Raw genomic sequence first — 24781 nt, 5'->3', positions numbered from 1 at the left:
TATATATATATATATATATATATATTATATTATTTCCTAACTCTCTTCAAATACTTCCAAAGTTGAAAAACATCTCTGCTCATCTATAGCTGACTCATCTATGTAATGTCCCCTGCTGGTCACAATCATATCTTTAAAAAAAAACAAGGTATACCTCCACAGAGATGAATATATCAAGTAATTTTAAGTAGTGGGAATGTCTACATTATAAACTCTTGATGGGATGTAAATAAAGCATCTGAGGCTCTGTGGGGCTGCAAACCGAAGACTGTCCAGGTGGAAATAACATGTCGCCACTGTACTGAATGGCTTTACCTATTTTGTGAGCCACACTGTATTGTTTTGTTTTTCTTTTTTTTTTACACGCTGCATTGTATAAATATTTTGGCAGGACAAACTGGGGGAAAGAGGGTAAATATACTGTCTTTCAGTCTATACATGTGTAAACTCTATACCATCTTAGTAAAATCGAGGTTCTTAATCTTTACAACCAGTAGCAGAATACAGTATGTGTGAAAAGTTATGGCATAAATACAAGTTCAGATTCAACATACCTCTTCTGAGACATTTTCATTGACTGAACAATCCGTGCGGTTCTCTTCACTGTTTTTCACTTCCCTTCAGGTCTTAATAGGAGAGCTCCATATTGGACTTTATTCTATTATTTCTCAAAAGTTTTGTTGATCCCTGCATGCATTCATAATTTCTTTCATCTAGCAAAAATTCTGAACTTTGGATATACTAAGTGCTAGAGGTAAGAGAAAAAAGAGCTACACCAGGTCTCTTCCTTGAAGGTTTAACTACAGATGAAGAACCTGAGGCTTAGATATAATAAATGACATATCTAGTCCATGGCAGAGTAAGCATCTGAATTTAAAAATAACAGTAATAATCAAAGCTAATCTTGCTTTAGATCACAACATCCTTAAGTACGGGAACTAACTTTTACCTAGTTTCTAGTACAAGACTGTTCTTGGTGGTTCATGATTGAGGCAAATGAATCTACACCACGTAAAATGCATAGGATGCTACAGGCTGAGGTCTTTCATGAGACTCTAGCATGGCTCTGCCTTGCCTTGACCTCAGGGCACCAGTTTACAGAAATACTAATGGCTGGTTCAGAATGAAAGGTACCCTGATCGAATGTATTTGATACACATCGTGTATTGTATTATTTTCTAGAACAATCCCAATGCACATTACCTTTAAAGGTGGTGAGAAGTCCTTAATTAAAGAAATTCTGGCCAAAGTTAGCATTGGCCACACTTATTTTTGGCAGCACACTTGTTAAAACTATTATTGCTTTGCAGAAATACTAGATGGAGAAATGCTGCATTATGAATACTATTTATTTTATTTGTTAAGATATTGTAAGGGAAAAGGGAGGGAAGTACCGGATTTTGTTTTATAGATTCAGAGTTGATTTTGAGGACCATGTTGTTTGTTTGGGTAGTTACTGTAATAAAAGGCACTGTTCCATGTCCTGCTCTGTCACCAGGCTATCTGTGATTCTGCTGTCACAAAGCACCGGCTCAACTATTTCCTTCCTGACTCACAAGGATATGCTTCTGGATTGAGGTCTTCCATTTATTCAATTCTATCACACTGAAGCAACTGTTCTGAAGGATCCTAAGCTAAAATAAAAGAAACAAACATAAAACAAAACACAAAGTCCAAATGACATATTCCGGGAAATCCTAATTGTATTTATCTGGACACAGAATAAATCAATATCCAAAATACAACTAGGGGACTTTGTGGAGTAACAAAAAAGGTTAGTTCTAAAGACATGAGAATATATAAAATACAGATGGTCCCTGACTTACAATGGTTTGACTTAAAATTTTCAACTTTATGATGGTATGAAAGCAATATGCATTCAATAGAAACCATAGTTTGAATTTTGATCTTTTCCTGGGCTAACAAATGAGGTATGATATTCTCTCATGATGCTAGGCAGGGGCAGTGAACATAGCTCCCAGTCAGCCACGTGTTTAGAACTAATACACTTACAACCATTCTGTACCCAATCCTTCTGTTTTTTATTTTAGGTACAGTATTCAAAATTAAGTGAGATAGTCAACACTTTATTATAAAATAGGCTTTGTGTTAGATGATTTTGCCCAACTATAGGCTAATGTAAGTGTTCTGAGCATGTTTAAGGTAGGCTGGGCTAAGCTATGATGTTCAGTATATTAAGTATTAAATGCATTTTCAACTTAACGATGGTTTCATTGGGATGTAACCCCATCCTAAGTAAAGGAAGAACTGTATTAGGATTTGGGAAATTAATACATTTAATTAACGTTTTTTCCCCCCAGGATTGAGAGCTACTTTTACACCTGCAATTTCCTGAGTCATAAGGCTGCAATCTATCTTGTCACAGGATTTATAGGTTTCCTACAAGGCTATGTGGGATACTGTAAGACACTCTGTCTATAAAATGCCTACCCTGAAAAAGTTTGAAAGAATAAAAATACTCAAATAATTTGTTGCTATCAAAACTCTCTGAAATTCAGAAATACAGGTATGGGAATTTCAAGCTGTGGTAATGAAACCATTTACAATATAAATGAATGTAAGCAGCCTATGAATATTACTATTTTTTGTTTCAGAGTGTGTTAGAGGACAAGCATGTATGAAAAGGATCTTTCAAGGAGAACTGGTCAGTACAACCTGCCTTGATCTTCTAAGCTAGGGAGACCTAGGTCTCCCAGACCCTGAACCAAGAACATGGAGAAACTGAGTCGATACTGGGTATCAGAATAGTGCATATGCCAAAATGCCGGAGAGTGGAAGGATATGGGCCAGGGTGAAGTAGGGAACAATTCAGAAAGGATCTTTTTAAGGAGATGAGGGGAAAAGATGAGTGGGAAATGAAAGGGAGATTAAAGAGAGAAATAGAAGGTAAAGGTAGGTTGGGATTAAGGGTAGTGATTACTCTGTAAACCTGACTCACCGACCACAGAATGTTTCTCCAATTCATACCCTCTGACTGATACTAGACATTTTGTATAGGAAACCTGTCAAAGCAGAACATGAAACTGAGTGCTTTTCATGGTGCTGAGATATTTAAAGGATAATCAAAAGTTGACCATTTCAGCCTATAGCGTGGTGCAAATGCTTTAGCCATTACTGCACTTCTCTGTAAAAGATAGAAAACACACTCAAAGAAAAAAGAATCCAATTGACAAAAACAAAATATTGGCTGAGTGCCATTTCTTAGCACTTGTCTGTTCTTTGTAACTTATGTTACCGATTATAACAAAATGGGAAGGCTTTTGAACTTGAAGCTAGAGAGGAAAGGTATTATAGAATGAGGTATCACTGGCCAAGGACCAAATTTAATGTTAATTTCTTGTCCTGGGATTAAATCATAATACAGGCAATATAAACTCAGTCTACAAAATCTACCTAAGGAACACAGTAAGATTTCAATTCCTTACAAGAAATTTATTGATTTTTCACCCAGGGTTCAGACAGAAAAACGTTGCTCATTTATCTGAGCTGTGTCAAATTTAATATTAATCCTTTCTTTTGGGGGAAGCGCTCTGAGGGTGATGGTCTTATACACAGACGTCCGTTCCAATTACCTGCTTCTTACAAGGGTGAAACTGCCTCTGGTGGCCCTGTGTTGTTTAATAACCTAAACCCAAGACATTACAAGTCTTGATTCAACCAGAGGTGTTGCTGAAGTATCACCCTATATACTTAAGGATTTGCTTTCTCCTTTCTTTTTTGACTCTTGGAGATTTCTCTTCATGCAAACTCAGTTATGCTTTTATTTATTTGACAGAGAGAGAGAGCATAGCAGGGGGAGCAGCAGGCAGAAGGAGAGGGAGAAGCAGGCTCGTCAAGCAGGGAGCCTGATGTGGGTCTCAATCCCCCTGGATCTCCCAGGACCCTGGGATCATGACCTGAGCAGAAGGCAGACGCTTAAGGACTGAGCCACCCAGGAGTTCCTCAGTTATGCTTTTTTAAATAAACATTATCTTTTCTCTATTTATAGGTTTTTTGCAGTGGAAATTAGTTTTGTTTTTAATTTCTTTAGCTTAGGCAGCCATAGAACCATAAACAGGAAGTAGTTTCAAATGGTATGTTGGGTTACTTTTTCCTTTTGATATATTGGCAGTTTAAAGTCTCATTTATAAGTTCACAAGCCATTAAAGGATATTTATTTGTCTTTATAGGATACAATTCAAGTAATGCTATCTAGTGAGTAATGGTGACTTTTTTATTATCCTGCGGCCCAAATACCTAGCTTCCTACAATGATGGACATAAGCTATTTCCTCACTAAGAAAACAACCAAAAAAAAAAGGCTAAGTAGAAATGTTATGCCACATATGATAAGACTTCAAACAGCGAGTTAGTAAAGAAAGCACAAAGTCAAGGAGAGATCACTTACATGATGTACAAGCTAATTAACTAAATGCTATATAGAAACTTGCATTTCCACGTCATTATTTCTATACCCCATTTCCCTTTTCTACTTATTTGTATCCATTTGTTGTCTTTTTGTTGTTGTTTTGGTAGAAGTACTTTTAAAACTTTTCAAGAATTAAACAAAACAAATCAGAACCAGTGATTTCCCAGAAGAGGAAACTCCTTTAGTTCTACCTCAACTAAATTTCCAACCAAATCACACAAAAGGGCGGTATTTTCCCTGGTTTCTACTATGACTAAAGGACCACGGTACTACTGTTTTGTTTATTCCTTCCTCAATTAATTTTTAAAAATGTCTTCTTAAAAATCATATGTGCACTCCAGGTCCAAGTAAAACACACAGAAAATCCTCCCTCTACTCAAACACAGTACAGTATTAATTTCAGACAATAAATACTATGCTATAAAGCCTAAATATGACAGGTGTAGAGCTGAAACCTGCAGAAAGCACAGAGGCGAGTGGTTGAAGCTGTTGGATCCATTGACAGGGGGCCCGGCGCTGGTAGAGGCGGCTGCCCCCGCGAGGCCCTGTACTGCTGGGAGAGAACACTCAGCCCCTGACCAAAGCTCCCCCAGTTAATGGGGCTCAAAGCAACTCCAGTCAACCTCCCAGGATTGCTGCCTGAAAGGTGCGGCACCCCTGTTATTTCCAAAGCACAGGGAACTGTGGAAGAGAAAAAGCCTCTGCTATATACTCCACTGAAATATCATTCAAGAAATGATAAACTAGTGGTATTTTACTACTGCCAGACTCTCATGGGAAGAATTAATAAAAGATATGTTCTGACAAAAAGAAAACTGAAGGCAGAAAAAAAAAAAAGGAGATACAGAAAGTAATTATAAGCAATGAAATCAGTAAATCATGCTAAACATGTTGGTAAATCTAAGTATTAACTATAAAATAATATTAACATTTATTTACATGAATGCTCAAAAACAAGCTGGTCCTGTTCCAGATAACAGTAATATTGAGGATGGAAAGAAAACAGTAATTTTGGAAGAAAGTTAAAGCATGTTAAAGTCCTCCTTCATAGAGGGCTCTAGAGGACTTTCAGATTTTGCTAAAAAAACTGTTAAAACTAAGTATTGCATTGAAAAGCTAAGGTTTGCATTAAAGGATAGAAAAAAAAAAGGTATAGTGTCCTAAGCTCCAAAATAAATGAATAGGTTCAGAAAATAACTTGATCAATCTAATAGAAGGCATGAAAGGAGAAAAAGAAAAGCAAAGGAATAAAGAGTAAATAGAAAATCCAAATTCAATTAGTACGAAGGAATATGTTTATGGTAGGAGTTTAAAAATATAAAGAAGACAATAAATGAAGAATGCATCTTATTTTACCATTTAGATGTAAGTATAATCAACATTTCCTTTCAGTTCCTTCTCTGTGGACATATATAAATAATTTTTCAAAAACATACAATATAGTATATATACGATCAGCAATGCCTTTCTCTCAGCCATCACAAACATATTTTTATGAATAAATATGAGAATATATTATAGAAGTGTTATGGCTACATAGTACTCCTTTAAACAGTGCCCTTTAATCAGAAAACTGAGCTAACTTCCAATTTTTACATTATAAACCTGCCATAGTAATAAATACTTACCCATATCCATCATAAAGAGTTTATTCTGCCAAGAACTCTTTGAGATGCAATTGTATTTTATAAACTAAACACAAATACATCAGTTAGAGGTAAGGATTCTGGCTATTAAATAAATTTGACAGTTTACTCATTAATTAGGCTACAATTTCTTATGTAATTTTGATTCCAACCATTTAGAATGAGTTTGAGCAATTCCAATCACTATCCCAAGCCCCTTAACTCATTGAAAAATACAAGGTCTTGGATGATGATACTTAATGTACCTCATGGTTTCCCAAAAGTTCTTAATCTCTAACCTAATTCATGGATTCCCAAAGAAACTGTTCTCTAATCTAGAATTTGGGGGGATTATACCAATTAAATTTTCAGCTCTCTTCTTTCTGATCACTCAGCTATTAGTCAGTTCTCCTTTAACTGTTTTTGTTTTTCACTACTATGGCCGATGTTACTGATGTTGTCTTATTCCTTTTTTAAATCTAACGGCAATTCTTTACTGTAATTCACTCCATAATTTCTTCTGTGGATAACTGAATTTTTTCTCTTTCATTAAAATACACACTAAGTTAATATCTAGTGGTAGTAATATTACGGTTTCCTTTTTCACAGTTCAAAGAATTAAGTAATGTCCAAATTACTAAAAATAACTAAAGAAATAGAATTCTGAGAACAGAAAAGTAAGCTGTAATCACACAAGATACAAAGTAAATAATTTCTTGCCATCCAGTATTCACAGGTACCTGTTGGTTGAAGTACTTTTACCAAATGCACAATCATTAAATCAATAAACTAAAGGGATGCACCAAGAATTAGAAGACAGGAAGAGTTACCCTTTTTCAAACTCAACTATCCTTAGCTATACTTTTGGGTACATCTTTTCTCTCTACTCAAATACACAATTTATTAGTTTCTTACTTTTGTAATTAGCTCCACAAATTTAAAAAATAAAGAAAGATCTAGCAGTGCACAATTGAATCCAACAACCACATTTCTACGTGTGTAACTATAAACTATCACTCTAAGCATAAAGCACTATGTAAAGGCTTTACTTACACTTACAATCACTTTCCTTCAGGAAAAGACACGAAATTGAAAACATTAAAAATAAAATTAGGTAGTTCAAGACAACAATAAAGGAAGTGAAACTGAGTCTTAGTTTTTAAATCATGACTAGAGATAGGAAGGCACTTAAAAGGGTGGAACATCAAATGTCAAAGAAGAGAGATGGAAAAGTCTATGGTGTGCGTGAAGGGCAGGGTGCAGATGCTATTCCAGAAGAGCACAGTGCTGGAGAAGGTCACTCTGTGAGGAGAAGCTGGTGCTACACTGAGCCCCGGCAGGCTTGGCTTGGGTTTTGGATTTCATTCTCCATGAAATGACTCAATCTGTAAGAGTTTTCCCACTAACCCAACTGGGACAACCATGAGGACAGTAATAATTACTCACATTTGTATGATACTCTAGACTCCAAGAATTACTTTCCTATCTATTGTCTCTACATAGGCATGGCTTCCGGTTTCTGTCCGAGACATTTGCAAGTTCACTTTTCTATTCTTCAATCCCTCTCTCATTTGTGGGCTCCTAAGCACTACAGTCGGACCACAGAATTCACACCTGTTAGTCTGTCAGAACATAAATTTAAGGTACCTGGGTCAGAGTTCTAAAATGTATCTGGATACACACAACTTTTTATTCTGTCCCCAAAACGTAAGTGGAGTCATTTCGGATCACAAGTTTTGTCATTTTGGATGCTTTTTCCAGTCAAAGACATGCCCATATAAATAAGCAACTTTTTAAAAATGGGATTCTCCACTGGGTGTTACACACAAATAATGAATCATGGAACACTATATCAAAAACTAAGGATGTACTGTATGGTGACTAACATAACATAATAAAAAATTACTAAAAAAATAAAATAAAAATGGGATTCTCCTATTATGACACAAAATTAAAATTCTCTTGGAAGAACCAGCACTTCGTAACTTATAAAGGGTCAGGGCTGAGATCTGGAAAAGCCCTTGAATGAAGACTGTCAAGCTCTGCCATTCATAACCTTGACTACACACTGGAATTAGCATAAGAGATCCTGGAGAAACAATTAACAATGCTCAGGCCACAACCCAGAACAATTAAATCAGAATCTCTGTGCTTGGGGCTTAACCACTGTTACCATTTGTAGGAAGCTTCTCAAGTGATTATAAAGTGTACTCAACTAGTCTTGTAGCTCTCAATTTAGCTGCACACATTAAAATAAATTGGGGCATGGCTCCACAATGACTAAATCAGAATCCCCTTTGGTGCTGCTTAATTTTTAAAGAGGATTCTAAGGTATGCCCAGGGATGAGGATCCCTGATATAACACATCCCTCTCATTCGCTAGCCCAAGGTAACTCAATTCTTGAAAGAACTGGGATTAAAATTGTTCCCATGATTTGTAACCTGTAGGCTCTTTTTCTTCCACAAGTCTGTAAGCTTACTGTTCCCAGAACACTGTGTATGTCTCTCATTGTTCATGCTAAGTTTTATGACTAGAATGCCACACTGAATCTTCCTGCCCAAACTCTATCCCAGTTCCACCATGAAACCTTAGCTTCCCTCTGAGTTTTTGTACCATGTATTATCTATACCTCCTACTTGGTATCATTGAAATAAAAGCATTTGTTTTGTTTTGTTTGAAGATTTTTTATTTATTTGAGAGGGAGAAACAGAGAGAGCAAGTGAGAGCACAAGAGCAGGGGGAAGAGAGAAGCAGACTCCCTGCTGAGCAGGGAGCCCGACTCCGACTCCGGCCTTGATCCCAGGACCCTGAGATCATGACCTGACCTGAAGGCAGACACTTAACCGACTGAGCCACTGAGGCACCCCAAAATAAAAGTATTTGTTGAGCACTTGCTGTGTGTCAGGTTCTAGGTACACAGGGCCATACCACATTATCTACTGTAATCTTTACAACTACTTCATGGGGTATGTACAGTTATTCCCAGTCACAGAACTGGAGGCTTACAGAGGTTAAGAAATAAACCCACTGTGTTCGGTCTCTGGCTGTGCCTAAAACTGTGTCTTCATGATCCTGGATATCAATTCTCCTCATAAAGTAACTACTCAATAAGATTCGTTTTTAAAAAAGATTTATTTATTTACTTTGGGGGGGGAGGGGCAGAGGGAGAGAGAGAATCCCAAAGCAGACTCCCCACTGTGCACAGAGCCCTACACAGGGCTCGATCCCAGGACCTTGAGATCATGACCTGAGCTGAAACCAAGTGTTGGATGCTTAGCCAACTGAGACATCCAGGAGCCCCTTCAATAAGATTCTTAATGATCTTATGTTTTTTATGAACGGAAAACAATGGAGACAAATGCCAAACATTAGTATTTATCATGTATGCACACAAATGTACAGAAGACTTGGTCTCTTTCCTACTATAAATGTTACTGTTATGAACTGAATTGTGTCCCCCATTCATATGTTAAAGTCCTCAACCCAAGTGGGAATGTAATCATGTTTGGAGACAGGGACTTTATAGAGAGATAATTAAATTAAAATGAGGTCCTGGGGCACCTGGGTGGCTCAGTAGGTTAAGTGTCCGACTCTTGATTTCAGCTCAGGTCATGATCTCATGGTGGTAGGCTTGAGTTCTGAGGTGAGCTCTGCACTCAGAGGGGAGTCTGCTTGTCCTGCTCCCTCTGCCCCCACTGCCAGCGCTCTCTCTCTCTCAAATAAATAAATAAAATCTTTAAAAAACATTAAAATGAGGTCATTAGAACACCATCTAATCAATATGACTGGTATCCTTATAAGAAGAGAAAATTTGGACACACACAAAGGAAAGGCAATGTGAAGACTCAGGGAGGAGATGGTCATCTACATGGAGAAAGGCCTGGAACATAACCTTCTCCCATGGATCTCAGAAGAAACCAACCCTGCCAATATGTTGATGTTGGAGTTCTAGCCTCCAGAACTATGAGGAAAATAAGTTTCTGTTGTTTAGGACATCAAGTCTGTGGTATCTTGTTATGGCAGCCCTAGGAAAAGTATACACTATTATCTCAGACTCAGAAGAGTTTACTAGAATTAAAATTAATCTGCCCTTTGGCATGGAACAGTTGCTTAAAGGGAAAAACAAAACAAAAACCACAAAAAACCACACTACAGAAGTTGAGCTCAGGTAGTAGAACAAAACACTCAAAGAAGATGGTTATAGGCAATAACTATTAAATCCAGAAAAGCAATAAGAACTAGAAATACCGGTACAACAATGTTTGAAGAAGAATGATATAGAAGGTAATATCTGTTTCCAATATGGCAGTTGGCATCAGGGAAGTCGGTATCTAGAGTTGCAGCTTCTAATTTCTGGACAGGGATTGGTGAGGGCAAGGCAAAGTTTTAGCTCTAGAGGGACTTGGGCAGCAGAATTGGATCCAGGGACATAACCAAAACATGGCAAAAATCTAGTGCCTGGTCTCAGGAATATGTTAGAAGCCAGACTGCTAGGACTGGGTCTAGACTGCAGACAGAACAAGTAGTTGGACTGCTAAATGCTAGTCCTCAGAATGTTGGGCTGGAGGTAGGGACTATATGAGTTCCAAGCTCTTCCAGCTACAAAGAGACAATGGCTTCAGGGGCAGGGAAATCAGGCAGACCTCAAGACCCATAATGTCTCCTTCTCTGTTCAACAGTGTGTGAAAGGAGAGATTTTTTTTTCCCCCTTCTGAACTCTCTTCCAGGTCTAAGGTTCTGTTATTCTGTTAAATTGAACCAAAAGTAAGAATAACCTTTTCATTCACTGGGTAAAATGGGTTAAAAACACTGCAGTATGATTCTGCATTTTAAAAGGATACTGAAGAACAATTTACTGAGATAAAATAGTGGCACTAAAATCTTCAATATCAAATCTTTTTCTAAATGTACTTTGAAGTATAAATGTTTCCCCTTAAAATGACCTTTAGTTATAAATCTTTTAAAACATTCTATGTTAAAATTGTAAGCATATATTACATATAAAATTTGTGTGATTATTTTTGAAAATGTAGCCCAGATTTTAACTTAGTTTCTCCTGATTCAAGAATAGGAATCTCTTTCAGATGTAACTAAATGACTAATATTTCCAGCTATGGATTATTTTAGGAGAAATATTATTGGGTATAATCACGTTAGATTTACAGACTTCATTTCTTTTCTTTTTATAGAATTTCCTTTTAATCACAACGCTTGTTTTAGAATCAAGGCGATTTTTTAGTAGTTATATATTAGGCAGAAATTGTAACTCTGAAAAAGCCAGCTTCTCGCCATGATGATTTCCAAAATTTACTTAACGCATATTCTTAGAAATTAGGAATTAGCATGTTAGCTCAGACCACACACACACACACACACACACACACACACACACACAGAGTTATTTGTGTCCTCTCAATCTCTTCCCAAGATTTAAATTGCACAGGTGGTTAAAACAGCTAATGTCCATTCCATATCCACTGTAAGAAGAAATTAGTTCTCAGAATACCTGTAAGGCATATAAATGGTAGCATGTAACACCCTAAATCATGCCTCTTTCATCAGTTGAAAGGGAGAAAGAAACTTATCTTCCCTTCAGCAATACCACACAGTAGTCTCCCTTCTCTTTGGTGACAATTCTCATTGCTGTCCTTTGTAATATCAAAGAAAACCAGGGCAGGTAAAACTGTTGGGCTTTGGTGTTTAATGTCATCCTGTCCAATTGCTGGTCCCACAGCAATCTCTTTCCTCTGCATGCATTAAGAGGGTGAATTAAAGAAGATGTTAGAGAAAGCATTGGGTTGAAAGTTAAGAAGTGGAGGCAGAGGTCTATAAAAGTGTGTTCATCAGATCTGTGTGAAATGGGCCAACCAGAAGTACTCAATAGGAAACAGAACAAAAGAAATGAGGTGGGTTCTTCAGAGAGACTCACTAAGGGCAGGGGTTATATTCTAATCATATATTCCCAAAGCCTGATAAGTGCCTGTCATATAGTAGAAACTCAATAAAAGGTAAAAGAGAAGCCGATGCTGTTATAATTCTATTTGGATCTATGGCTGTTTTGAAGTTCTGGTAGCTAAAATGTTATTTATGAAAGGCCCCAGAAAACACCAAAACCGGTAATTTGCAACTTAATGAAGGGGACCTTAAGTAGCAGTTTTTTATGTTTTCCTATTTTAATGGATATCAAATTAATGCATGCACATGATGAAAATTAAAATAAATAAGGGTTTGATACATAGCTACAATTCATTTCCCCTCACGTCCGTTCTGCCCACACTATCAATTCCACTTCTCAAACTTATTTTCAAATATTTATTTCCTTAGTTCTTCAAAGCACTCTAATTTTTAAAAAATAATTTGCCTCTATATGTTGACTGCTTTATTGGAGATATTATCTACTGCTTTCTAATTTTAAGGTAATACCTATGGCTAAAACTCTTTAGAGACTATTATTTTTAAGATTTTATTTATTTATTTGACAGAGAGAGAGAGAACAAGTAGGGGGAGTGGCAGGCAGAGGGAGAAGCAGCCTCCCCCATTGAGCAGGGAACCCGAGGCGGAACTCGATCCCAGGACCCTGGGATCAGGACCCTAGCCCAAGGCAGATGCTTAACCAACTAAGCTACCCAGGCGCCTCTCATTAGAGACCCTAGCTCACTTTATTTACATACTTTTGCTTTCAAAAGACAACAGTTCTATTTCTCCTTTTATACTTTACGTAATCCTATATTTCTTGTCCTAAAATTTGAACAGGCTATTTTACTTTTGAACATTCTAGATGAGAATATTCATATGTTTACCTGCACTTCTCCCCTGTCCAAATCCTTTCACCCCCATATTGGTCAGTTTTAACTTTATTTTGACATAGACAAAATATTTATATTCAATTATGTAAACATATATAAGTATTCAATGTGGAAGGGAGCTTATTCTATAAATTGAAAAACAGTAAAGGGAACTTACAGTATTATTACATATACCCAGAACCAAGTAAAAAGAATGAGAAGAAGTTAAATTTCCTTTTCTAGGGATGAAATATCAGGGTTCATGTTCACTCAGAGGAAAATGTGCCTAAGTTAATAGTTAAATGGGTTCTAACAATTAATAAAATAATGTCACATTTTTTTTAAAAGATTTTATTTATTTATGTGACAGAGAGACAGCCAGAGAGAGAGGGAACACAGCAGGGGGAGTGGGAGAGGAAGAAGCAGGCTCCCAGCGGAGGAGCCCTATGTGGGACTCGATCCCAGAATGCCAGGATCACGCCCTGAGCCCAAGGCAGACGCTTAAGGACTGCGCTACCCAGGCGCCCCAGAATGATGTCACATTTTTGTTTGCTTCACATTTGAAACTTGATTTTCCTTAACAGTTTTTTTTTTTCTTTTCTGTTTTTCTCAGTGTTTGTTCCTTTCCTTACCCGGTCAATAATGTCATTGGATATTTCTTAGAATCCATGTCATTATCCTTAATAAAGATTTCTTTGAGGAGCCTCCTGGAAATGGTCTCTGGTTTTAATTTTTACAGCTTGCTTTCTTCACACAATGTCATTCAGGGATTTCTTTGCACTAGTTTCCTGGGGTAGCTCCACTATTTCTTGTTTCTCATTTGTCCCAGTTTCTTGATTATTATGCTCAGTTCTCTTGAGTGATACATCTTTAAATAATTTTCTCAGAAGGAGATTGCAAAGTAGGTTTCCTGAGAACTTGGGAGTTGATTGATGGTTTAGACATGCACAGAACTGTGGTTTCAAACAGTTTTGCTCCATATACTTTAAAGGCATTGAACAGCTGTAGTCTAGAATCTACTGCTGATGGGAAGTCTAGGGCAGTTTAACTCTTATTGTTGTGTAGATGACCTAGTTCATTTCTTCACCTCCAAAAGCTTATAGATTGTTCCCTTTTTCCTTGGCATCTTTAATGGTGTTGAACTTCCTCCTGTGTTTCGCAGTTATGACCTCTGGACTCATCCTCTGAGCTCCTCTGTGTTTCCTCATGGGTCAGTTTCACGTTTACCTCTGTTTTTGGACTGAAAGGAGTTTCTAGGCTTTGCGTCAGCTGTTATTTTAATGTCTCAGATCGGGTTATTTTACTTCCTGGCTCGGAGAATCAACTCATACCTGCGACAAGCTTGTGATCTTGAGTGTGGTTGTATAGTCTCGTATCTTGTCCAGGTATCTCTGCCCAAGTGCTTCAGTGTTACGGGTTTTGGTACCCAGAGCTTTCCATTTAAGCTTAGTTAACATCCTTAATTTTTCAAAAAATATTTTACACAGAACATCAGTGTGTTGGGCGAGGCAGCTGCCCTGGGGGTGGGGGCTTAGGCATTTCAAGATGTGTCAAACCTGACCAGGAATGTAGCATTTCATCCTGTTTGGTTTCTAAGCTCTCCCTTCTGCTCTTGAATTAACTTCTTATTTTTCGGGTCTACTCATTTATCTTGATTTTTTTTAGTTCCTCCTGCTGGTGTTCTTCATAGTTTGTGGCCTTTGTTGTTCATTCATATTTAAACTGACTACTGACTGGATTTCTGTGTGTAGCTGGTGGGAATTTCCACGTGGGTCTTTTTAGCCACGCTGCTGTAGTGGACACTAAAAGTGTCTCTAACATCTGTGAATGAATGGAGCCTGTGAGCTGGCAGCCTTCACTTTAGGGTAAACAACATATGGAACTCAGCATGAAGCTGTAAGGGTGCCGGAGCAACAACTCCAGAATCTCTGCGTTTTGCTCAGGCGGTTCACTGGATTTCTTCTTGATTCTACCTGGGAATTCAAGGTGGGGCTGCTTTTGCTGCATGTAAGGGGGGAGAGAGGATGAGGGAATGGTAAGGAGAATAAACTGTGATGCGGTTGCTCTGTCAACAAATGTTGAATGGACCGGCCAGTCGGAAGCTCTCTTCTCACTTCCTGCTCCACAGAATCTGGCATCTGGGTCTTAAGCCTCTGTAAGGTGCTTCAGGGCAAGTCAAGCCATCTCCCCCACCGCCACACGTCTACTTGGAAACCTCGTAAGTCTAAAAGTAGAAGCTAGAGTATATTATGCTAAGGGAAATAAGTCAGTCAGGGAAAGACAAATACCATATGATTTCACTCATATGTGGAATTTAAGAAACAAAACAGATGAACATAGGGGAAGGGGAAAAGAGAGAGAGAGGGAAGAAACCATAAGAGACTCTTTTAACTACAGAGAACAAACAGGGTTGATGGAGGGAGGTGGGTGGGGGATAGGCTAAGTGGGGGATGGACGCTGGGTGCTATATGTAAGTGATGAATTACTAAATTCTACACCTGACACTAGTTTTGCCACATATATTAACTAACTAGAATTTAAATAAAAACTTGAAGTAAAAAATAAATAAATAAAGCTGCTAAAAGTAGGCTACTACTTCCCATCTTCTAAAAACATCTCGTCTGCTCATAGCTCACTTCCTTTTTCTTCACTTTTATGGAATCTCATAGGGTAAGAAAAATAAATACTTAGGTTTGGGCAGTCATTTGAAGATGAAGCCCTTTTAAGTAGTAATTGTTTTTAGGTCACTTTTTTTTTTTTTTTTAAATATCTGTAGCCAAATCTTAGCAAAGAACCTGATTTTATCTTGGTACAACCCATCTCTCTATAAAGTGCCCAGTAAGAGTCCTCTGAATAGCCTATAAAAAAATCTCATGAAGGCAGAAACCATGGCTATGTATCTGTGTGTATTTATTTACTTAATCACTGTACCTCTAGAACCTAGCAGTGTGCTTGGAATGCAATAGGTTCTTATAGATATTTTGTTTAATATCATGTGTATCATCCAATATTCATGTAAATGTTACACATAAATTAACACATAAATAAATCTGACCAAATTTTTTAATTACAAGCCCTCTTAAGTTATAGGAAGAAGGACTAAGACTACCAAAAGGATATAAAATGTATTCCTTGCTGTTAAAATACACAAGTAAATCAGTAGCTTACGGTCAGAATTAAAAGTTCTGTGAGCAGTAGGCACTGTACTATTGGAGCGCAAAGAGGATACTCCCAATATTTTTAGTTTGATGATTAAAGAATAATATAAAGAATTACATTTATATTTAAAGAATTTAGTACCTGATTTTTGCAAGGATTCCTAAACTCCTGTTCCTGATTCCCCAATGATTAAGTTGTTAGGTCCCCAAACTTAATAGTCAATTATTCACAATACCTAAAACCTATACTCTGGCCCACGGAAATTGTCTTTGTCTTGAGGGGGAAAATTCACACCTGCTATTAAAGGTCCATAGTCTTATTTGATACCCTTGCAGGTATCATTTCTTAGAGTAATCCAGATATCACATGCTCCTAAAAGGACTGCTAAATACTGCCTAGCAGTAATAGTTACAAACAAACCAGTTAGCCCTTGTTATACAGGTTGACCTCAGAAGCCATTCACAGAGTACTTTAAAAGTTTGAAGGTATAATCAATTTGTGTTGTATTTTCTGAGTTTATTCAAAGTCAGTAAGCGGGAGGGGATAAAAAAGGAAATCCTGTTATCCAATGTCAGGCTCTGCTTCCAACTGGCTCTGTCTAAGGATTTACACTTTAAGTTCCTTGTTAAGTGTCAGTAGCTTAACGGCCCTGATCAAGACCGCAATGCTTCTCTGTTTCTTCTCAGAACTGGTGCCATTTCTTTCTCTTCTCCACACTAGCACTGTCTTTGTCTCTTTCTTTATTCTCAGACCTCTCTACTCAGTTCCTTGAGGCACAAATCTTTATTAGGACTTGCCCCAATGGGTCACATTACACATTTCATTTATATTCAACTGCCGTCTTGTAAGCAAGAATTAGTTCACTGTTTTTCTTTTTCTTCTGAAAAGAGATTTATACTATTAATATTTATAAGCTAAGAGACAAAAGATGCCCAAATTTCCCCAAGTGGCAAAAGCAATATGGCATTCACTATGAAAACATGTGATAATTGACCTCAATTTTGAGACAAGCCCACTAGAGCTCAAGGTTCATCCCTTTGTGTGTGGATGTGTGCGTGTGTGTGAGTGGAATTATACCATACGTAAAAGATTATGTTGAATATAAAGGTTGTGTTGTGTTCCAGATGCCATTTGACCAGGTTATCTTTTTTTGTTGAATTTTAGGACACAGCAAAATTTTATCAATTTATCTGGAAAAAAAAAAATGTCCCCTTGAGGCATTTACTAAGCTGCATTTCATTGTGTAATTTTTCTTTATTGCTTATTTCTCTACAGAATGTAAGCTCTATGAGGGCATGAAACATATTTATCTTTTTTAACCTCAGTTTATATATGGAAAAGTGCTAAATACATATTTGCTGATAAATAACAAACCAACTTGGTATAATGATAAAATTAGAATAGTAACATCAATGACAGAAAGGGTATATATACACTAAGTAGCTACCTTATGCCAGTGATATGGTCTGAATGTTTGTGTCCCCCCCAAACTTCACATGTTGAAATCCTAACCCCCAAAGATGATAGTATTAGGAAGTAGGGCCTTTGGGATGTGTTCAGGTCACAAAGGTGAAGCCTTCATAAATGGAATTAGTGCTTTTATAAGAAACCCCATAAAGCTCCCTAGCCCCTTCAACCAAGTAAGGAAAACAGCAAGAAGGTGCTAGCTATGAACTGGGTGGAGGGTTTTTACCAGCACTTGACCGTGTGGGCATCCTGATCTTGGACTTCCCAGCCTCTAAAACAGTAAGACATAAATCTGTCATTAATACACTACCCAGTCTGTGGCAATTTTTTTTTTTTTTAATTTTGGAAACTGAACAGAATGAGAGAGCCAAGCATTGTGTTTAATGTGTAATTTATATGTGTAACTCTTAAACTGAACAAGCAAATAAATGGATGTGATACTGGGCTTTATAATAAATAAGAAATACACATTTGGTCTCAAGGGAGGTTCTAGTAAAGAGCTTCTAAAATCCTTGGAATTTCCCAAGTGATGAAAGCCATAAAGGTATCTTTTGTTAGGTTAATGAGGTGACTTTCAGTATGTGTGGTTCAGAAGGGAACACTTAACAAGGTGACTTCTGGACCACACCTAGGGATGGGGGCTGGTTGCTTGGAGAACCAATCATGCTATTAGAGGATTGGAACTTCAGGTTCTAGCACCCCGACTTCCTGGGAGAGACGGACTGGAGGTTGAACCAACTGCCAATAACCAATGATTTAATCAACTTTGCCAAAGTAATGAAGCCTCCATAAAAGTCCAAAAGTACTAGGTTCTGAGAACTCCCAGGTAGGGAACACCTAGAGGTGCTGGGGGAGTGGCATACCTGGAAAGGGCATGAGAGCTCTGTGCCCTTTCCCCAGAACTTGCCCTACGCATCTCTTCCACCTGGTTGTTCCTGAGTTATATCCTTTTATAATAAATCAGTTATCTAGTATGTAAACAGGTTTCCTAAATTCTATGAGCTGCTCTAACAAATTAATCAAACCTATGGAGGGAGTTGTGGAAACCTCTGATTTATAGCCAGTTGGTCAGAAGCATAGGTAACAACCTGGGCTTATGACTGGCATCTGAAGTAGAAGGCAGTCTTTTGAGCCCTTAATCTGTGGGATCCAATGGTATCTCTGGGTAGAAAATATCAGAATTGAGTTAAATTGAATTCTCTCAGACATCCTGCTGATATATGAGAATTGTTTGTTGGTGTGGGAACTCATTCTGACACACACACACACACATACACACACACACACACACACACACACACACTAGAACTGAGTCCAGAACCCAAAATAATGGGCTATAATTAAAACGCAATTTTAATTTGTCTCCCACTGCCCTTTAAATTTTATTTCATGGGGATAATCTTCCCTTGACCCTGAAACTCACAACATGGCATCCACTCTCCTAAGATCTCTCCTCCCAAATCATTTTTCTTCTCCTCACCCCATTAGATCCTATAAGACATAAAAATAGTTCTTTTACCTTTTCTTTATATCTTATACATGAGTGATTATCTTTTTTTTTTTTAAGATTTTATTTATTTATTTGACAGAGAGAGAGGCAGCGAGAGAGGGAACACAAGCAGGGAGAGTGGGAGAGGAAGAAGCAGGCTCCCAGAGGAGCAGGGAGCCCGATGCGGGGCTCGATCCCAGGGCCCTGGGATCACACCCTGAGCCAAAGGCAAACGCTTAATGACTGAGCCACCCAGGTGCCCCTGAGTGATTATCTTTCACTCATAGTGATATTAGATATCTATGGTACAGGTACCACAAGCAAAATCAAAACAGGAAGAATGCTAATGTAGCATCCTATTTTATATGCATCACCTCATCAAACCACTTAATAATCTTACCATGTGGATAGTGGATACTCTTAACCCCATTGTGCCAACAAGAGAACTAGTACTTAAGGAGGTTAGGTAACAGGGTCACAGGATGCTATAGATTATCATGGCTGGTTCCCTAGATGGTCCTTAGTAGACAATGGTGGGGTTTGGTAATAAAGGCATAGATAGATATTACAGAGAGTGGAATTTCTAATTTTGAAATAGGAAAACGTCTCTGCTACACTGATAAAAAGTATGCTCTTTACAGTTAATGTTTCATTTTGTAAACAGTGAGTTGGGATCGGTTAAAATATTAGAATAAGGCAACTATTTGATTGGAGTTTATTTTCAAGACATTTATTGAAAAAGAGATTCATTATAAGAGAAAACAGAGTTGTCTGAATCAGACAACGGCACATGTGATGCCCCTGTGTTCCCAGAAAAAGAGATTTAACTTCAATTTCAGAGGTGTATATAGTCACCAACATTCCCAGAATGATCATTCCTAAGGAGGGAAGACAGTATGCAGAAGCAGTAAATTCCACACATTACACCAGTTCCATCCTTCCAGTTACCCATGCCACTAGTCGTTTGTACTTTCACAATCTGTTGGTATTGTAAATAGTTGTGAGATTCAATTCTGTCCGATTCTATGCCCACTGTGATTTAAAATACATATTCAATAAGAACTGATGTAGAGTCCTTACTTTAAGAAATGAGAAAATATACATATACATTAATATACATATATATATATCCATTAAGAGTTATCTGCACACCAATTAAGCACACCATTTACATTTTTATTTAACATTTTATTATTTCAGGGGAGAAAAATATGTGTTTACAAAACAATACTAAGGCACAGAAGGCAGCAAGAGTATCCTCACCATGTGATTTTTAAAGATTTATTTATTTTGGAGTGGGGGAGAGAGGGGGGAAGCGGCAGAGGGAGAAGGAGAAGAAGAAGCAGACTCCCTGCTGAATGTGGAGACCCACTGGGGCTCCAATTCCACAACCCTGAGATCACCACCCCAGCTAAAACCAGGAGTCAGATTCTCAACCAACTGAGCCACCCAGGTGCCCCACCAGGTAAAGTCACCATGTGACTTTTAAAAAGGTCATACACAATATGCATAAGTATATGCATACTGATTTATAAGTCCAATGTAAGTCATCAGAAGGTGTGCTTAAAGAGCCAAATGATCCCATATACATATAATGCTTTAATTCCTGTCTCCCCCTGCCCTATCAATTTTATTCCATGGGGACAGTCTTCCCTTGACCCTGAAACTTACAACATGGCATCCACATTCTGCTAAGTGATCTCTTACCAAGTCACTGTCCTAGAGCAGCTATTTTAACTTGAGTTGCAGTAATTATGATAGAATGAACTTAATTGTTCCCAAATACATATATCCATTCATCCATTCACCCATCTATCTATCTAGACAGCTAGCTAGCTAGATGAATATGTTTGTATATGTGTCTGTCTATCTATCTATCTATCTATCTATCTATCTATCTATCTATCCATATATATATGTAGAGAGAGAGAAAGTAAACAGAGATATAGAAAGCGAGAGGACACAGCAATGCAGTTTGAAGATAGAGAACATGAGAAAGCAAAGTTACTTTTTAATAAATTTATAATATTTAGTATATAATTTAGCAACTATAAGATGAGTCAAAAATTCTAAAAATAGTCACCCCAAAACATAACTAAGAAACACTACAACAAAGGTGATGACAACCACCATCCAATTTAGGACTGTGGCCAATTTAAATGTGAGTGAACAACAGAATGAAGTGAATCTTCAAAAGAAATACATAATTTCAACATCAAATTGAACTATTTTCTAGACTAGTATTATGTTATCTAAAGAAACTTTCTGCGATGATTCTGAGCACTTGAAATGTGGCTAATGTGACTGGGGAACAAATTTTTAAGTTTATTTAATTGTAAGTAATTTAAATAGCTGCATGTGGCTAAGGTATTGTACAGTGCAGAACAAGACCAAAAAACAAAACAAAACAAAACAAAACTTATCACACAACTCTCCAAAATGTTTTGTAATGTGATAGGTAAAATAAACTTTGTACTACAAAGTTATTATCCAAAACAATATAACATCAGCATGATATACTTTCTTCAAAAGCTGTGAAAAAGATTCACTGGAAACTTGAAAAATACTACCTCTCTGGAGTATCACACCACTGAAGTTTTAAAAAAGATACATTCCCCTTTATCAGGAATAGTTTGGTTTTCTAGAAAAGTGTTTTCCCCCAAAGCCACCCCAAAATAATAACTTAAAAACACAAGACTGCATACTGAATTTCCCAGAATGACGAGAGCCAAAGTCTTTAAGAACTCTTGTAACCCAAATTTGAAGCTTGTGATTGTTTTAAAATTCTACCAAAAAAGAAGCAAGCAAGCAAGCTAAAACCTTCTATTCTATTCCTTGAGAGGTTGTGTCTGTGAGCATTCCATGCCGCACTTTCTCCCCCTCTTCTATGGAACCATGGATATAACTGACATACTGCTCCATATAAGTTTAAGGAATACCGCATAATGATTTGACATCCATAGTGCGAAATGATTACCAAACTAAGTTTAGCTAGCATCCATCTTCTTATCTAGTTAGAATTTGTTTTTCTCTTATGATGTGAACTTTTCCCATCTACCCTCAGAACTTTCTAACATACCATACTGCAGTGTTAACTACAGTCATCACGTTGCACCTTCAAGCAACACGTTCCCCACCCCCCCACACGCGCCTCGGCTCTCCGTGCGCGCGCACCTCCAAGCTCCGTACGCGCGCACCTCCGAGCTCCGCACACGCGCGCCTCCGAGGCTCAACAGCGTCCCCGCCTTACCTTTCTCGCTGACGCTCTCGCTCTCGAGCTCCACGTCCTCGCAGCTGGTGTACTCCGGCGTGGACACGCCCTCCTCCTCGGAGCTGCTCACAGACATCTGCCGCTTCTTGCCTCCCCTCTTGGACCGGTGCGGCTTGGGCGGAGACGGCCGCACGGACTCGGACTGATCAGAGCTCAAGGAGTCGTTCCGCAGCATGGTCTCCACCTTCTCGCGCTTGGACTTCCTGATGAGGACGGCCGAGCTGGGGTCCAGGCGGCTCTGCTTCCTGAGGGGCTCCTGGGCTTTGGGCTCCAGGGCTTCTGCGGGGGCCGGCCCATGCCTGGGAGCCGGCGGGCTGTGGTTCGTGAGCTGCTTGGCGCCCGGCGCCCTGGCTTCCGCAGTCCTCTCGGTCGAATAGGCCCGCGGCGAGTCGGGCGGCGAGGCCCTGGCGGCGGCCGGTGCGCGCTTGCCGGCCTTGCTCTCGGGCAGCGCGGCGCCCGCCTCGGTGCGCGGGAGCGCCACGTCGCTGTGGCGCCGCTCGTGCCTCGCGCGGGAGACCCGCGCGTGCATGCGCATCTGCTGCTCCTCTGGCGGCGGTTTCACCGGGTACCGCGCCAGGTTTGGATCGCTGCGGTACCTGGTCTGGTACTCCTCCTCTTTCCTCTGCTTCTCATCGTCCACCGCTTTGCGGTCCTCTCGTTTTTCCGGCACGTCGGGGTAGTCCTGTGACCGCCCTTTCTCAAGCCTTCGGCTTTCCCGCCTTTCTTTCCGCTCGCGTTCTTCCACGGCCCCCTCTCCCGGCTGCACTGAGGACTTTGGCACGCGTTTCCGCTCGCTCTTCTGGGCTCCTTTACCATTCTGCTCAGAGAGTCCTGGAGTCTTCTTCCTATGATATACAGGAACGTGAAGAGGGAAAGCAATGTATAAAGCTAAAAATGAAGACCAGACCTAAGAAACATCGTTTCTCCGCATTCCATTTAAATCCTTTCAAATGATTTTGAATTTATAATTTGATGTCTAATTAAGTGATTTGATAACCACATTAAACCTCTGTATCTGATTAGCTTTCTAAATAAAGCTTCTTTACATTACAGCATCTTAAGGAACTTTAAAAGTTTTTTTCACATTTCAAATTCTCCATAAGTTAACTAGATGAATAAAAGCCACCAATAAATTAATTCAGTAAATGAACAAGTTGTATGCTAAATTCTGCTGTGAATGAAAGACTTAAAAATGTTTTAGATGAAACTAATATATGTAATAGTATAGTAGCAAAAGATAATATACACTTGTCAGTTCAATTATAAATATATACTTGATATGTATATCTGGGCAATACATATCAACAATCTATCATAATAGAAACTTTTAAAGAAATGTGCATGTCCATTTCAAAAATTAAATCTAGTAGGACTTCTTTAGTAGTAGAACAAAAGTGATTTTAACAAGATCATGTGCATCTAAACACTTTTAAAGAAAAAAATGGTTGAACCTTAGTCTTCATTTTACCTTCCTTGGGCAAAAATAATAGAAATATTGAAATGTTTCAAATTAGTATTCATTTTTCCTCCTTCCCCCTCTTCATTTCTTTCTCCCCCATTTCAGAACACAGTGCAAAAAAAAAAAAAAAAAAAAAAAAAACCCCAAAAAAACCCACCCACACCCGAAACCACAAAAAACCCTACACACAACAGTTTTGTGTTCTAATTTTCTCTCCATCCCATTGAAGGCACTACAAAGATAAAAGTAAAAGGGTTTGGCAATCTTTAAATCTTGTAGATATATCACTCATTTGCCCCTTTCAGCCCTTTTTTTGTACACCGGAGTACACCTAATTTGGTAAAGTTCCAGCAATTATACCAGAAGTTACAAAAAGTAGGGGCCTTGTCTAAAGTATCCTGATACTGTATGATAAACGCTAACAAGGTGGGCCTAAGCTTTTTTTTTTTTTTTTAATCTTGAGGCCCTTAGAAGGTTTTCCAAGGGGAACATCTTTTGACTGAAAGTACAAAAGTAGACGTCATGCATAAAAATCAAGAAAAAATCCAAGATGAGAAAAAGGGCGATTTCTATTGTGGGTTACCAAAGCAGTAGTTGCTAGGATATATGGTAAGCAAAACAGCATGGCGAATTCTGCTTTAGACATTTAGTACACATTGGTCTTTTGAAGTGAAAGGGATTTTCATCGGAGGGTGGAATTCCAAGGGTGGCTCTGCAGTTTCACAATGTAAGGAGTCCAACAGGAATATGTATTAATGATCAAATATAGTTTTCATAAAAGTGTGAGGATTGTACCGCAGACATTTAGTAGCTCGTTAAAGCACAGTGGATCTTGTTAAAGCTTATATTGAATCAATTTACTTTCCTTGAAATGCTGATAAATGATGCTTACCTTGCAAAGCTCACATAAGCATTAGAGAGACCATCTGTGAATGTGCTTTATGGAATACTAGCGTGTCATGCAAATGCACGGAGTTCTGCAGTCTCTCTGACCTTTGCTTCCCTGAGTATGCCTTTCCCTCATCTCTCCCTCTAATTATTCCATTTCCACTAGCTCCTGATAAAGAATTCTTCAATAATTTTAAACAGACTAACAA

At 38.4% G+C, this 24781-nt stretch overlaps 1 protein-coding gene across 1 annotated transcript in view; it reads right to left on the bottom strand.

Annotated features, from left to right (window-relative positions):
* Positions 1 to 24781, bottom strand: part of RIMS1 (regulating synaptic membrane exocytosis 1) — a 466474-nt gene that overhangs the window by 187649 nt on the left and 254044 nt on the right. Inside the window, exon 6 of the mRNA XM_040643616.1 lies at positions 22205 to 23070. Within this exon, the coding sequence (XP_040499550.1) occupies positions 22205 to 23070 (866 nt within the window). The remainder of the gene's footprint in view (positions 1 to 22204; positions 23071 to 24781) is intronic.

The sequence above is a fragment of the Ursus maritimus genome, unplaced genomic scaffold, assembly GCF_017311325.1.
Source record: "Ursus maritimus isolate PB19 unplaced genomic scaffold, ASM1731132v1 scaffold_29, whole genome shotgun sequence".
In the NCBI taxonomy this organism is placed as follows: domain Eukaryota; kingdom Metazoa; phylum Chordata; class Mammalia; order Carnivora; family Ursidae; genus Ursus; species Ursus maritimus.
Note: the sequence above shows the minus strand (reverse complement) of the source record. Positions and strands in the feature narration are given on the sequence as shown.